General features: G+C 46.9%; 1 protein-coding gene across 2 annotated transcripts in view; it reads right to left on the bottom strand.

Annotated features, from left to right (window-relative positions):
- The window catches only part of LOC141075450 (TSC22 domain family protein 4-like), a 165069-nt gene extending 150653 nt beyond the window's left edge, over positions 1-14416 (bottom strand). For both annotated transcript variants that reach the window (XM_073562509.1, XM_073562510.1), the window contains exon 1: positions 13729-14416. In XM_073562509.1, the coding sequence (XP_073418610.1) occupies positions 13729-13752 (24 nt within the window). In that variant the 5' untranslated portion in view covers positions 13753-14416. The remainder of the gene's footprint in view (positions 1-13728) is intronic.
- Positions 14417-14962: the final 546 nt, after the last annotated feature.

Raw genomic sequence — 14962 nt, 5'->3', positions numbered from 1 at the left:
CAAGGGGCCAATAATCACTGTGCAGCATTACAAGGGGCCAATAATCACTGTGCAGCATTACAAGGGGCCAGTAATCACTGTGCAGCATTTCAAGGGGCCAGTAATCACTGTGCAGCATTACAAGGGGCCACTAATCACTGTGCAGCATTACAAGGGGCCAATAATCACTGTGCAGCATTACAAGGGGCCAGTAATCACTGTGCAGCATTTCAAGGGGCCAGTAATCACTGTGCAGCATTACAAGGGGCCAGTAATCACTGTGCAGCATTACAAGGGGCCAATAATCACTGTGCAGCATTACAAGGGGCCAGTAATCACTGTGCAGCATTACAAGGGGCCAATAATCACTGTGCAGCATTACAAGGGGCCAATAATCACTGTGCAGCATTACAAGGGGCCACTAATCACTATGCAGCATTACAAGGGGCCAGTAATCACTGTGCAGCATTACAAGGGGCCAATAATCACTGTGCAGCATTACAAGGGGCCACCAATCACTGTGCAGCATTACAAGGGGCCAATAATCACTGTGCAGCATTACAAGGGGCCACTAATCACTGTGCAGCATTACAAGGGGCCAATAATCACTGTGCAGCATTACAAGGGGCCAATAATCACTGTGCAGCATTACAAGGGGCCACCAATCACTGTGCAGCATTACAAGGGGCCAATAATCACTGTGCAGCATTACAAGGGGCCACTAATCACTGTGCAGCATTACAAGGGGCCAATAATCACTGTGCAGCATTACAAGGGGCCACTAATCACTGTGCAGCATTACAAGGGGCCAATAATCACTGTGCAGCATTACAAGGGGCCAATAATCACTGTGCAGCATTACAAGGGGCCAGTAATCACTGTGCAGCATTTCAAGGGGCCAGTAATCACTGTGCAGCATTACAAGGGGCCAGTAATCACTGTGCAGCATTACAAGGGGCCAGTAATCACTGTGCAGCATTACAAGGGGCCAATAATCACTGTGCAGCATTACAAGGGGCCAGTAATCACTGTGCAGCATTACAAGGGGCCAATAATCACTGTGCAGCATTACAAGGGGCCAATAATCACTGTGCAGCATTACAAGGGGCCACTAATCACTATGCAGCATTACAAGGGGCCAGTAATCACTGTGCAGCATTACAAGGGGCCACTAATCACTGTGCAGCATTACAAGGGGCCAATAATCACTGTGCAGCATTACAAGGGGCCACTAATCACTGCAGCATTACAAGGGGCCACTAATCACTGTGCAGCATTATAAGGAGCCAATAATCACTGTGCAGCATTACAAGGGGCCACTAATCACTGTGCAGCATTACAAGGGGCCAGTAATCACTGTGCAGCATTACAAGGGGCCAATAATCACTGTGCAGCATTACAAGGGGCCACCAATCACTGTGCAGCATTACAAGGGGGCAATAATCACTGTGCAGCATTACAAGGGGCCACTAATCACTGTGCAGCATTACAAGGGGCCACTAATCACTGTGCAGCATTACAAGGGGGCAATAATCACTGTGCAGCATTACAAGGGGCCAGTAATCACTGTGCAGCATTACAAGGGGCCACTAATCACTGTGCAGCATTACAAGGGGGCAATAATCACTGTGCAGCATTACAAGGGGCCACTAATCACTGTGCAGCATTACAAGGGGCCACTAATCACTGTGCAGCATTACAAGGGGGCAATAATCACTGTGCAGCATTACAAGGGGCCAGTAATCACTGTGCAGCATTACAAGGGGCCAATAATCACTGTGCAGCATTACAAGGGGCCAATAATCACTGTGCAGCATTACAAGGGGCCAGTAATCACTGTGCAGCATTTCAAGGGGCCAGTAATCACTGTGCAGCATTACAAGGGGCCAGTAATCACTGTGCAGCATTACAAGGGGGCAATAATCACTGTGCAGCATTACAAGGGGCCACTAATCACTGTGCAGCATTACAAGGGGCCACTAATCACTGTGCAGCATTACAAGGGGGCAATAATCACTGTGCAGCATTACAAGGGGCCAGTAATCACTGTGCAGCATTACAAGGGGCCACCAATCACTGTGCAGCATTACAAGGGGGCAATAATCACTGTGCAGCATTACAAGGGGCCACTAATCACTGTGCAGCATTACAAGGGGCCACTAATCACTGTGCAGCATTACAAGGGGGCAATAATCACTGTGCAGCATTACAAGGGGCCAGTAATCACTGTGCAGCATTACAAGGGGCCAATAATCACTGTGCAGCATTACAAGGGGCCAATAATCACTGTGCAGCATTACAAGGGGCCAGTAATCACTGTGCAGCATTTCAAGGGGCCAGTAATCACTGTGCAGCATTACAAGGGGCCACTAATCACTGTGCAGCATTACAAGGGGCCAATAATCACTGTGCAGCATTACAAGGGGCCACTAATCACTATGCAGCATTACAAGGGGCCAGTAATCACTGTGCAGCATTACAAGGGGCCAATAATCACTGTGCAGCATTACAAGGGGCCACTAATCACTATGCAGCATTACAAGGGGCCAGTAATCACTGTGCAGCATTTCAAGGGGCCAGTAATCACTGTGCAGCATTACAAGGGGCCACTAATCACTGTGCAGCATTACAAGGGGCCAGTAATCACTGTGCAGCATTACAAGGGGCCAGTAATCACTGTGCAGCATTACAAGGGGCCAGTAATCACTGTGCAGCATTACAAGGGGCCAATAATCACTGTGCAGCATTACAAGGGGCCACTAATCACTGTGCAGCATTACAAGGGGCCAATAATCACTGTGCAGCATTACAAGGGGCCACTAATCACTATGCAGCATTACAAGGGGCCAGTAATCACTGTGCAGCATTACAAGGGGCCACTAATCACTGTGCAGCATTACAAGGGGCCACTAATCACTGCAGCATTACAAGGGGCCACTAATCACTGTGCAGCATTATAAGGAGCCAATAATCACTGTGCAGCATTACAAGGGGCCAATAATCACTGTGCAGCATTACAAGGGGCCACTAATCACTGCAGCATTACAAGGGGCCACTAATCACTATGCAGCATTACAAGGGGCCAGTAATCACTGTGCAGCATTACAAGGGGCCACTAATCACTGTGCAGCATTACAAGGGGCCACTAATCACTGCAGCATTACAAGGGGCCACTAATCACTGTGCAGCATTATAAGGAGCCAATAATCACTGTGCAGCATTACAAGGGGCCAATAATCACTGTGCAGCATTACAAGGGGCCACTAATCACTGCAGCATTACAAGGGGCCACTAATCACTATGCAGCATTACAAGGGGCCAATAATCACTGTGCAGCATTACAAGGGGCCACTAATCACTATGCAGCATTACAAGGGGCCAGTAATCACTGTGCAGCATTACAAGGGGCCACTAATCACTGTGCAGCATTACAAGGGGCCACTAATCACTGCAGCATTACAAGGGGCCACTAATCACTGCAGCATTACAAGGGGCCACTAATCACTGTGCAGCATTACAAGGGGCCAATAATCACTGTGCAGCATTACAAGGGGCCACTAATCACTGCAGCATTACAAGGGGCCACTAATCACTGTGCAGCATTATAAGGAGCCAATAATCACTGTGCAGCATTACAAGGGGCCACTAATCACTGCAGCATTACAAGGGGCCACTAATCACTGTGCAGCATTATAAGGAGCCAATAATCACTGTGCAGCATTACAAGGGGCCACTAATCACTGTGCAGCATTACAAGGGGCCAGTAATCACTGTGCAGCATTACAAGGGGCCAATAATCACTGTGCAGCATTACAAGGGGGCAATAATCACTATGCAGCATTACAAGGGGCCAGTAATCACTGTGCAGCATTACAAGGGGCCAATAATCACTGTGCAGCATTACAAGGGGCCAATAATCACTGTGCAGCATTACAAGGGGGCAATAATCACTGTGCAGCATTTCAAGGGGCCAGTAATCACTGTGCAGCATTACAAGGGGCCACTAATCACTGTGCAGCATTACAAGGGGCCACTAATCACTGCAGCATTACAAGGGGCCACCAATCACTGTGCAGCATTATAAGGGGCCAATAATCACTGTGCAGCATTACAAGGGGCCATTAATCACTGTGCAGCATTACAAGGGGCCACTAATCACTGTGCAGCATTACAAGGGGCCATTAATCACTGTGCAGCATTACAAGGGGCCACTAATCTCTGTGCAGCATTACAAGGGGCCATTAATCACTGTGCAGCATTACAAGGGGCCACTAATCACTGTGCAGCATTACAAGGGGCCAATAATCACTGTGCAGCATTACAAGGGGCCACTAATCACTGTGCAGCATTACAAGGGGCCAATAATCACTGTGCAGCATTACAAGGGGCCACTAATCACTGTGCAGCATTACAAGGGGCCAATAATCACTGTGCAGCATTACAAGGGGCCAATAATCACTGTGCAGCATTACAAGGGGCCACTAATCACTGCAGCATTACAAGGGGCCACCAATCACTGTGCAGCATTATAAGGGGCCAATAATCACTGTGCAGCATTACAAGGGGCCACTAATCACTGTGCAGCATTACAAGGGGCCAATAATCACTGTGCAGCATTACAAGGGGCCAATAATCACTGTGCAGCATTACAAGGGGCCACTAATCACTGCAGCATTACAAGGGGCCACCAATCACTGTGCAGCATTACAAGGGGCCACTAATCACTGTGCAGCATTATAAGGGGCCAATAATCACTGTGCAGCATTACAAGGGGCCATTAATCACTGTGCAGCATTACAAGGGGCCACTAATCACTGTGCAGCATTATAAGGGGCCAATAATCACTGTGCAGCATTACAAGGGGCCACTAATCACTGTGCAGCATTGCAAGGGGCCATTAATCACTGTGCAGCATTACAAGGGGCCAGTAATCACTGTGCAGCATTACAAGGGGCCACTAATCACTGTGCAGCATTACAAGGGGCCATTAATCACTGTGCAGCATTACAAGGCGCCAATAATCACTGCAGCATTACAAGGGGCCACCAATCACTGTGCAGCATTATAAGGGGCCAATAATCACTGTGCAGCATTACAAGGGGGCAATAATCACTGTGCAGCATTATAAGGCGCCAATAATCACTGCAGCATTACAAGGGGCCACTAATCACTGTGCAGCATTACAAGGGGCCATTAATCACTGTGCAGCATTACAAGGGGGCAATAATCACTGTGCAGCATTATAAGGCGCCAATAATCACTGCAGCATTACAAGGGGCCACTAATCACTGTGCAGCATTATAAGGGGCCATTAATCACTGTGCAGCATTACAAGGGGGCAATAATCACTGTGCAGCATTATAAGGCGCCAATAATCACTGCAGCATTACAAGGGGCCACTAATCACTGTGCAGCATTACAAGGGGCCATTAATCACTGTGCAGCATTACAAGGGGCCACTAATCACTGTGCAGCATTACAAGGGGCCATTAATCACTGTGCAGCATTACAAGGGGCCACTAATCACTGTGCAGCATTACAAGGGGCCAATAATCACTGTGCAGCATTACAAGGGGCCACTAATCACTGTGCAGCATTACAAGGGGCCAATAATCACTGTGCAGCATTACAAGGGGCCAATAATCACTGTGCAGCATTACAAGGGGCCAATAATCACTGTGCAGCATTACAAGGGGCCACTAATCACTGCAGCATTACAAGGGGCCACCAATCACTGTGCAGCATTATAAGGGGCCAATAATCACTGTGCAGCATTACAAGGGGCCAATAATCACTGTGCAGCATTACAAGGGGCCACTAATCACTGCAGCATTACAAGGGGCCACCAATCACTGTGCAGCATTACAAGGGGCCAATAATCACTGTGCAGCATTACAAGGGGCCACTAATCACTGCAGCATTACAAGGGGCCACCAATCACTGTGCAGCATTACAAGGGGCCATTAATCACTGTGCAGCATTACAAGGGGCCATTAATCACTGTGCAGCATTACAAGGGGCCACTAATCACTGTGCAGCATTACAAGGGGCCATTAATCACTGTGCAGCATTACAAGGGGCCACTAATCACTGTGCAGCATTACAAGGGGCCAATAATCACTGTGCAGCATTACAAGGGGCCACTAATCACTGTGCAGCATTACAAGGGGCCAATAATCACTGTGCAGCATTACAAGGGGCCAATAATCACTGTGCAGCATTACAAGGGGCCACTAATCACTGCAGCATTACAAGGGGCCACCAATCACTGTGCAGCATTATAAGGGGCCAATAATCACTGTGCAGCATTACAAGGGGCCACTAATCACTGTGCAGCATTACAAGGGGCCAATAATCACTGTGCAGCATTACAAGGGGCCAATAATCACTGTGCAGCATTACAAGGGGCCACTAATCACTGCAGCATTACAAGGGGCCACCAATCACTGTGCAGCATTACAAGGGGCCACTAATCACTGTGCAGCATTAAAAGGGGCCAATAATCACTGTGCAGCATTACAAGGGGCCATTAATCACTGTGCAGCATTACAAGGGGCCACTAATCACTGTGCAGCATTATAAGGGGCCAATAATCACTGTGCAGCATTACAAGGGGCCACTAATCACTGTGCAGCATTGCAAGGGGCCATTAATCACTGTGCAGCATTACAAGGGGCCAGTAATCACTGTGCAGCATTACAAGGGGCCACTAATCACTGTGCAGCATTACAAGGGGCCATTAATCACTGTGCAGCATTACAAGGCGCCAATAATCACTGCAGCATTACAAGGGGCCACCAATCACTGTGCAGCATTATAAGGGGCCAATAATCACTGTGCAGCATTACAAGGGGCCATTAATCACTGTGCAGCATTACAAGGGGGCAATAATCACTGTGCAGCATTACAAGGCGCCAATAATCACTGCAGCATTACAAGGGGCCACTAATCACTGTGCAGCATTACAAGGGGCCACTAATCACTGTGCAGCATTACAAGGGGCCAGTAATCACTGTGCAGCATTACAAGGGGCCACCAATCACTGTGCAGCATTACAAGGGGCCACTAATCACTGCAGCATTACAAGGGGCCACTAATCACTGTGCAGCATTACAAGGGGCCACCAATCACTGTGCAGCATTACAAGGGGCCACTAATCACTGCAGCATTACAAGGGGCCACCAATCACTGTGCAGCATTACAAGGGGCCACTAATCACTGTGCAGCATTACAAGGGGCCACTAATCACTGTGCAGCATTACAAGGGGCCAATAATCACTGTGCAGCATTACAAGGGGCCAATAATCACTGTGCAGCATTACAAGGGGCCACTAATCACTGCAGCATTACAAGGGGCCACCAATCACTGTGCAGCATTACAAGGGGCCACTAATCACTGTGCAGCATTATAAGGGGCCAATAATCACTGTGCAGCATTACAAGGGGCCATTAATCACTGTGCAGCATTACAAGGGGCCACTAATCACTGTGCAGCATTATAAGGGGCCAATAATCACTGTGCAGCATTACAAGGGGCCACTAATCACTGTGCAGCATTACAAGGGGCCATTAATCACTGTGCAGCATTACAAGGCGCCAATAATCACTGCAGCATTACAAGGGGCCACCAATCACTGTGCAGCATTATAAGGGGCCAATAATCACTGTGCAGCATTACAAGGGGCCATTAATCACTGTGCAGCATTACAAGGGGGCAATAATCACTGTGCAGCATTACAAGGCGCCAATAATCACTGCAGCATTACAAGGGGCCACTAATCACTGTGCAGCATTACAAGGGGCCAGTAATCACTGTGCAGCATTACAAGGGGCCATTAATCACTGTGCAGCATTACAAGGCGCCAATAATCACTGCAGCATTACAAGGGGCCAATAATCACTGTGCAGCATTATAAGGGGCATATGTTATTATGGAGCATGTTATAGGGCCACCATTATTCACTGTGCAGCATTATTAGGCATATTTTTGTATGGAGCATCTTATGAAACCCATCATGAACTTTTTGGAGCATCTTATGGGGCCCATTTTATTTTTGAAATTTACCAGTAGCTTCGGCATTTTCCACCCTAGGCTTATACGCGAGTCAGTAAGTTTTCCCAGTTTTTTGTGACAAAATTAGGGGGGGGGGGGTCGGCTTATACACGAGTATATATGGTACATTACTGCTGCGCTCCGGCGGGTGCTGTGGCCAACGCTGTCTTGGGGGCCCGCCGGCCCGGTGTGTCTAGTGTAGGGGATCCGGGGGCCCGGTGGAAAAAAATGTACACTATGATTTCGCAGGATACGCTGCATTTCTGTGCCTGCTGTGCGGAGCGAAGCCCATATTGGGCCCGCCTCCCTGCCTGCAGCCAGTCACAGAGTGTATTGCTTCAGACTAGTTCAGTCCCGCCCCTTCCCTGAGCCCTCACTGTCTATTAGCTCTTTGTAGAGCTGCCTGCCGCATGGACCTCTGGGAAATGTAGTTCCTGGAGGTCGGTTTGCACGGCGGAAGGCAGGCAGCCCTCACTGTCTCAGCTTAATTAATGCCAGGCCAGCCACTCAGCCAACTCTAGTATGCATTATCGGTAAGAGGGTGCGTCTAGAAGGGGGTGTGTCTTTGAGGGGGTGCGTCTTTGAGGGGGTGCGTCTTTGAGGGGGTGTGTCTTTGAGAGGGCCCCGTTTAAAAGTTTGCTATGGGGCCCAATCAGTTCTAGTTACGCCCCTGGTAGCTGTCATACACTCTAGACAGTCTTCCTTCGGCCTTCCCGGAACATAACGCACTCCGTAATTACCAAAAATTGATATTCTAGTTTCATCGCTCCAGATTACTTTCTTCCAGTCTTCAGTTGTCCAGCTAAGATGTTCTTTGGCCCAGGAAATCCTCTTAATTCTCTATTTAAGATTTAGCAATGGCTTTTTCTTTAGTGTTGGTGCTTTCGGCGACGTACTTTTCTGACACCGAAACTCCTCCATCGTGTAAGAACTGGCTGAGTTCCTTGGCTGATGCTCTTCTGTTTTGCAAGGCTACCCTAACAATCGTTGTCTGTTTTTGGAGTTGTTGCCTTTTTCCTTCCTCTTCCACTCTTAGTTTCGCTGCTGCAACTATCAGCAAAAAACGTGAACACAGCTTTTGCACTCCAGAAGCAGTGACTCCACCACCCATCTGCCTAGCAATTTCTCTGAAACTGTGTCCCTCCTTCCTCAAAACAATAGCTGTAGCTTTCTTTTTTGGAGACCAATCAGACCTCTTTGTGGCTGGCATGATTAAAATCTAAATCGATGAACGTTCCAGAAGCCTCGAAAATAATTAACACTTCAAGTGTATCCACAATTTTGGCCACCAGTGTAGGTGCAGGGAAGTAGTTATGAGCGGACAGAACATCCTATGTAGATTATCAACGCACGTTCAGTGGCACTACTAGCTCTCCTTCTGTCTTCTTCTTTATGTCCTCCTGCTCTTGCCAGGTTCTCGGTCTCCACTGAGGAGGATGAGCCTCGTCTTGTTCTTTTCCCAGAGGGAGATTTCCAATGGATACAGAAAGTGACGCGCCCAAGTGTTCATGTCAGGAATCTGACACTTTCCAACAGCTGTATATATGGAGCTATGAGCCGGACAGCCTTACCACTGGCCGAGATCCCCTCTAGGCCCCATGTAAGATCTGGCTGGACAGATAACCCGTGTCACAGGAGATTTGCCTGAATCTCGGGATGATCCACATATTTTAAGTCACTTTTGAGATGTGCCAAATGGTCAGTAACACCGAAAATTTGGGAAAGAGTCACACCCAGGAAGCCCGGCCAAAGGTGACCTTGGCCTTGACATAAGCCTCAAGAAAAAGTACAGTTGCACACAAGAACCGCAGTGACCAGTGATGGCCGGAGCAGAAGCTTACACGGCACTACCAGCATTGGACTCTGAAGATCAGCTTAGTCAAGATCTCTTGGCACCCGCGTACTGCACTGCTGGCTCTACCTAGTAAAGGGCATCAGTTATCTCCAAGTAACCGGGGGGCTCCAAACCCTTTACTGCTCGTGTCTTATCAGCCTTGGGATGATGAGCGAACGTCTCGGACAACCTGTTATCTGAGTGTCTCAGGCATGCTCCGATAAAATGTTCGAGTCCCTGAGGCTGCATGTTTTGTGGCTGTTAGTCAATCCCTGCATGTTTTGCTGCTGTCTAACAGCCACGATTCATGCAGCTGCGGAGACTCAAACATATTATTCGAGCACACCTGAGATACTCTGATGACGCAGGAGCATGCTCGAATCAAACCTTATCAGAGCACATTCACTCAGGGCTACCACTAGGGATTTCGGGGCCCCATACTGGCAAAATTTTCAGGGCCCCCTTGAGACTCCACCCAGGCTCCACCCCTCAAACTGTCCACAGCTCCACCGCTCTCTCTGGAAAAAAATCCACTTCTCACCAATCACACATTAACAGTTCCCATCACCAGATCACACATATAGCCGGCAGCTTTTGTTTTGGCCTAAAGATTTTTTTAATCTGCCACCACGAGACAAGGTAGACTCTTTTGGCCGATCACTACTCTACATTAACCTATTAAATATTTGTTAAACTATCCAATACAATTTAGGTATATTTTCATTTATTTTTAAATTTTTAAAATGACTAATATCACATACAAGGAACAAATACCACCGCATCAGGACCAGACACCATATTATCACCACATAGTGACCTATAATACCACATACAAGGAACAAATACCAATACACCATGTCCAGATCACATATTACCACCACATGATGACCAATAATACCACATACAAGGCACAAATACCAATACACCATGTCCAGACCACATATTACCACCACAGTGACCGAATAATATCACATACAAGGGACAAATACCACCGCACAATGTCCAAACCACATATTACCACCACATGGTGACCAATAATACTACATACAAGGAACAAATGCCAACACAACATGACCAGACCACATACTACCACCACTCAGTGACCGAATAATAGCACATGCAAGGGACAAATCCCACCACACCATGACCAGACCACATATTACCACCACATGGTGACCAATAATACCACATACAAGGAACAAATGCCAACACAACATGACCAGACCATATATTACCACCACATAGTGATTGAATACTACACTACTGATCATTAATAAAAATACACAAAACTAATATCACCATAAGTGCCATCATACACAGATCTGTACTTAGTAGGCAGTGTCTGTGTACAAGTAATACAGTGATCACTGGTGACAATATATACAGGAGCTCTGTATATAGTGGTTCGCTCATCACTAGGTACAATATGTCTGAGCTGCATTTTCAATTAAGTTGTCACTGAAACCTATGTAATTCTGGTGTGTACAGAGCCAGATATTACATCCCCCCATGCACCACTACAAAGCACGCTGCGTACAGACCCCATTGTCATTGCCATGCAGCCTGATGTCCCACCAGATGTGACATTCTCAGCCACATATGTAGTTCTGTGGAAAGGATGAAGAAACATCTATCTCTAGGAGTTACTGGGTCACTAGGCATAAAATAGGAAGGGTATGTGCACATGTTGCAGAAAATTTCTGCACAAAAACCTGAATCCCTTCCCAGAAACCGCACCTATTTTTCCGCGGCGGTTTTTGCACGTTTTTTGCGCGGTTTTGATGCGTTTTTTACCGCAGCGGTTTCTAAAAGCATGGGAGAAGCCTAAACCACGGAAAAAAACGCAAAATTAATGTGCATGCTGCGTTTTTTACCGCGATGCGGTTTTTTCACGGTAAAAAACGCATCAATGTGCACACAAAGTGCAAAATGCATAGAAATGACTGTGCAGCTTATTTTTAGCGGTTTTATAGCGGTTTTATAGTGAAAACCACGGTAAAAACCGCTAAAAAAACGCTGTGTGTGAACACAGCCGAAGAGACATCCTAGACTGAGCGGTCAGGTACCGCAGATTACCATGGCTAGCATGTGTGCATTGTGGCCTTATTGTGGGGACTGTGCTTACAACCAGGCACAATGTTATGGAGGCTCAGTGATTGTTATGGGGACTTCTGATTGTTGTGGGGTCCTGTGATTTTTATGGAGTACTTATGGATGTTATGGGGCCCTGTGATTGTTATGGGATACTTGTGACTGTTATGGGGCCCTGTGATTGTTATGACACCATGTGACTGTTATGGGGTCTTGTGATTTTTATGGGGTATTTATGGATGTTATGGGGCCCTGTGATTGTTATGGGGTACTTATGGCTGTGATAGGGCCCTGTGATTGTTATGGGGTACTTGTGATTGTTATGGGGTCTTGTGATTTTTATGGGGTACTCATGGATGTTATGGGGCCCTGTGATTGTTATGGGGCCCTTATGGCTGTTATAGGGCCATGTGATTGTTATGGGGCCCTGTGATTGTTATGGGGCCCTTATGGCTGTTATAGGGCCATGTGATTGTTATGAGGCCCTGTGATTGTTATGGGGCCCTTATGGCTGTTATAGGGCCATGTGATTGTTATGGGGCCCTTGTGACTGATAGAGGGCCTCTGTGATTGTCATGAGCTGGATTGTTCTGAGTCCACGCTGCCTTTTGGCTTTTAGGGTTGTGATGGAAGCTCTGTGGCCCTGCCGGGTACACCCAGTCTGTCCCATCAGGTGGGGCTCCAGCAGACTGGTTGATGCCTCCAATTCAGGACCGGAGCTTTGTTTTCTGAATTACGCTATGTTCACATGTTGCGTTTTTGCTGCTTTTTTTTTTTTTTTAATGCAAATTTTAAGCCGGGTTTTAGAGTACCAGCAAAATCTATGAAATTTCAGAAATCTCTTGCACATTGTTTTTTTTTTCTGACTGATTCTGAACACTGCTGTTTTTGCAGACTCCAGCCACTCACTTCTTTCAGCATTTTTGCAGCTTTATTTCACCCATAGAAGGCAATGAGTAAGTGCAAAAACGCAACAAAAACACAGCAAAAAAATGCAGGTATCAAGTTTTGCTGCATTTTTGATGCAAAAACCTTAAGGAAGTTGCATCGTGACTTTTTTTTTGGGGGGGGCCACTAAACTATATCAGCATGCACAAGAGACAACAAAAACGCAGCAAAATAAGGCAACAAATACGCAGCAAAACCTGATTTTTGCGAACAGCTTCTGTACTGCCTGCAGAGAAAAAAAAACACAGAAAAAACTGTGTGTGTGCGAACATAGCCTTATTTAGGGCCTTCACCTCCCACATAAGAACACGTGGACCCTGGCAATGGTTTGTCAGTGGCAGAGCTGGGCTATAAGTCACATCACCGTATGGCGACGATAAGACATCGGCCTCGTCATACACCAGACGCCCGCAGATGGCCGGAACCACACATTGTACACTCAGGGTTACTTTTGGCAAGCTCCATCATTGTCACAGTGCCAGTCCGGGCCGCAGGTGACATCTCCACATCCTCTTGGCCTCTTCTTAAGGAAGTGAAGTGCAATGTACCAGAAAAGAAGAAGAGACTTTGTCTCCTAACGCAACTGGAAAAGCCATCCAACAATTGGGTGGAGCCAAACAACTGGGGTGTATCCGAACAGTGGGGTGTACCCAAACATCTGGGGTGTATCCGAACAGTGGGGTGTACCCAAACATCTGGGGTGTGGTCAAACAATGGCGTACAGACAAATAATCAGGTGCATTGCGCAGATTGTTTCTAAATCTATCAATTTTCTTCTGGGGCATGTTAATAATACTGGATCTGATACGTCCCGCAGTATTACCTGGTCGCGGTAGTCATGTTGCATTACTTCTATCGTCCATCTCTGACGCCTCTGTGTGAATTTACTTTCCAAATCAAGATTTATGGGATCATAAAAAAAAGTTTTAACAAGTTGAAGTTTGGAATGTCACTAAACTTGATAGTCGCCCCGAGGCGGTGGTGCACGGTGTCCGCAGTACGACACGCGGCCAGCAGGCGGCAATGCGGCACCTATTAATGATCACTGTCCATTGCCGTCCTGTATTTTCTGTAGGTTGCGAGTCTCTTTCAGAGTCACACCTGAAGGTACAAAAGCCTAAGGATAAAAGTATTGCCAAGGAATTTGACCCAAGCTTTTTGGCCTTCGGCTCTACGTCAAGCCATGACGACTTGATGGATGTAAAATCTGTAGGAAGATCGATCTTTTTCAAGCCTAGACAGGTCCTCCAGGGTCTTTTCCACCATTACTGGATAGTATCAAGACATCGGGTTGCTGGTTTTCCTCTTTGCCTTGTTCCTTCTGTTCTCCCTGTCCTTCTCCAGCGACTCCCCTCTTTGTATTGGTCATAGGTCATAGTTTGGTGATCCTTGTTTTGAGTCACATGTCTGGCTTGATTTGTTCTTAGAATCATAGAATCGTAGAGTTGGAAGGGACCTCCTGGGCCATCTGGTCCAACCCCCTGCTCAAAGAAGTATTCGCTAAATCATCCCAGTCAGATGTCTGTCCAGCCTCTGTTTGAAGACTTCCATTGAAGGAGAACTCACCACTTCTCGTGGCAGCCTGTTCCACTCATTGATCACTCTAACTGTCAAAAAGTTTTTTCTAATATCTAATCTGTGTCTCCTCCCATTCAGTTTTATCCCATTGCTTCTAGTCTTTCCTTGTGCAAATGAGAATAAAGTTGATCCTTCTACAATGTGACAGCCCTTTAGATATTTGTAGACAGCTATTAAGTCTCCTCTCAGTCTTCTCTTTTGCAAACTAAACAATCCCAAATCCTGCAACCTTTCCTCATAAGACAGGGTTTGCAGACCGGTCACCATTCTGGTCGCTCTTTTCTGAACTTGCTCCAGTTTGTTGATGTCTTTTTTAAAATGTGGCGCCCAAAACTGGACACAATATTCCAGATGAGGTCTGACCAAAGAGGAGTAGAGGGCAATAATGACTTCACGTGATCTAGACTGTATGCTTCTGTTAATACAACCTAGAATTGCATTTGCCTTTTTTGCTGCTGTATCACACTGTTGACTCATAT

The sequence above is a fragment of the Dendrobates tinctorius genome, unplaced genomic scaffold, assembly GCF_039654945.1.
Source record: "Dendrobates tinctorius isolate UK_male_01 unplaced genomic scaffold, ASM3965494v1 ptg000356l, whole genome shotgun sequence".
Taxonomy (NCBI): domain Eukaryota; kingdom Metazoa; phylum Chordata; class Amphibia; order Anura; family Dendrobatidae; genus Dendrobates; species Dendrobates tinctorius.
Note: the sequence above shows the minus strand (reverse complement) of the source record. Positions and strands in the feature narration are given on the sequence as shown.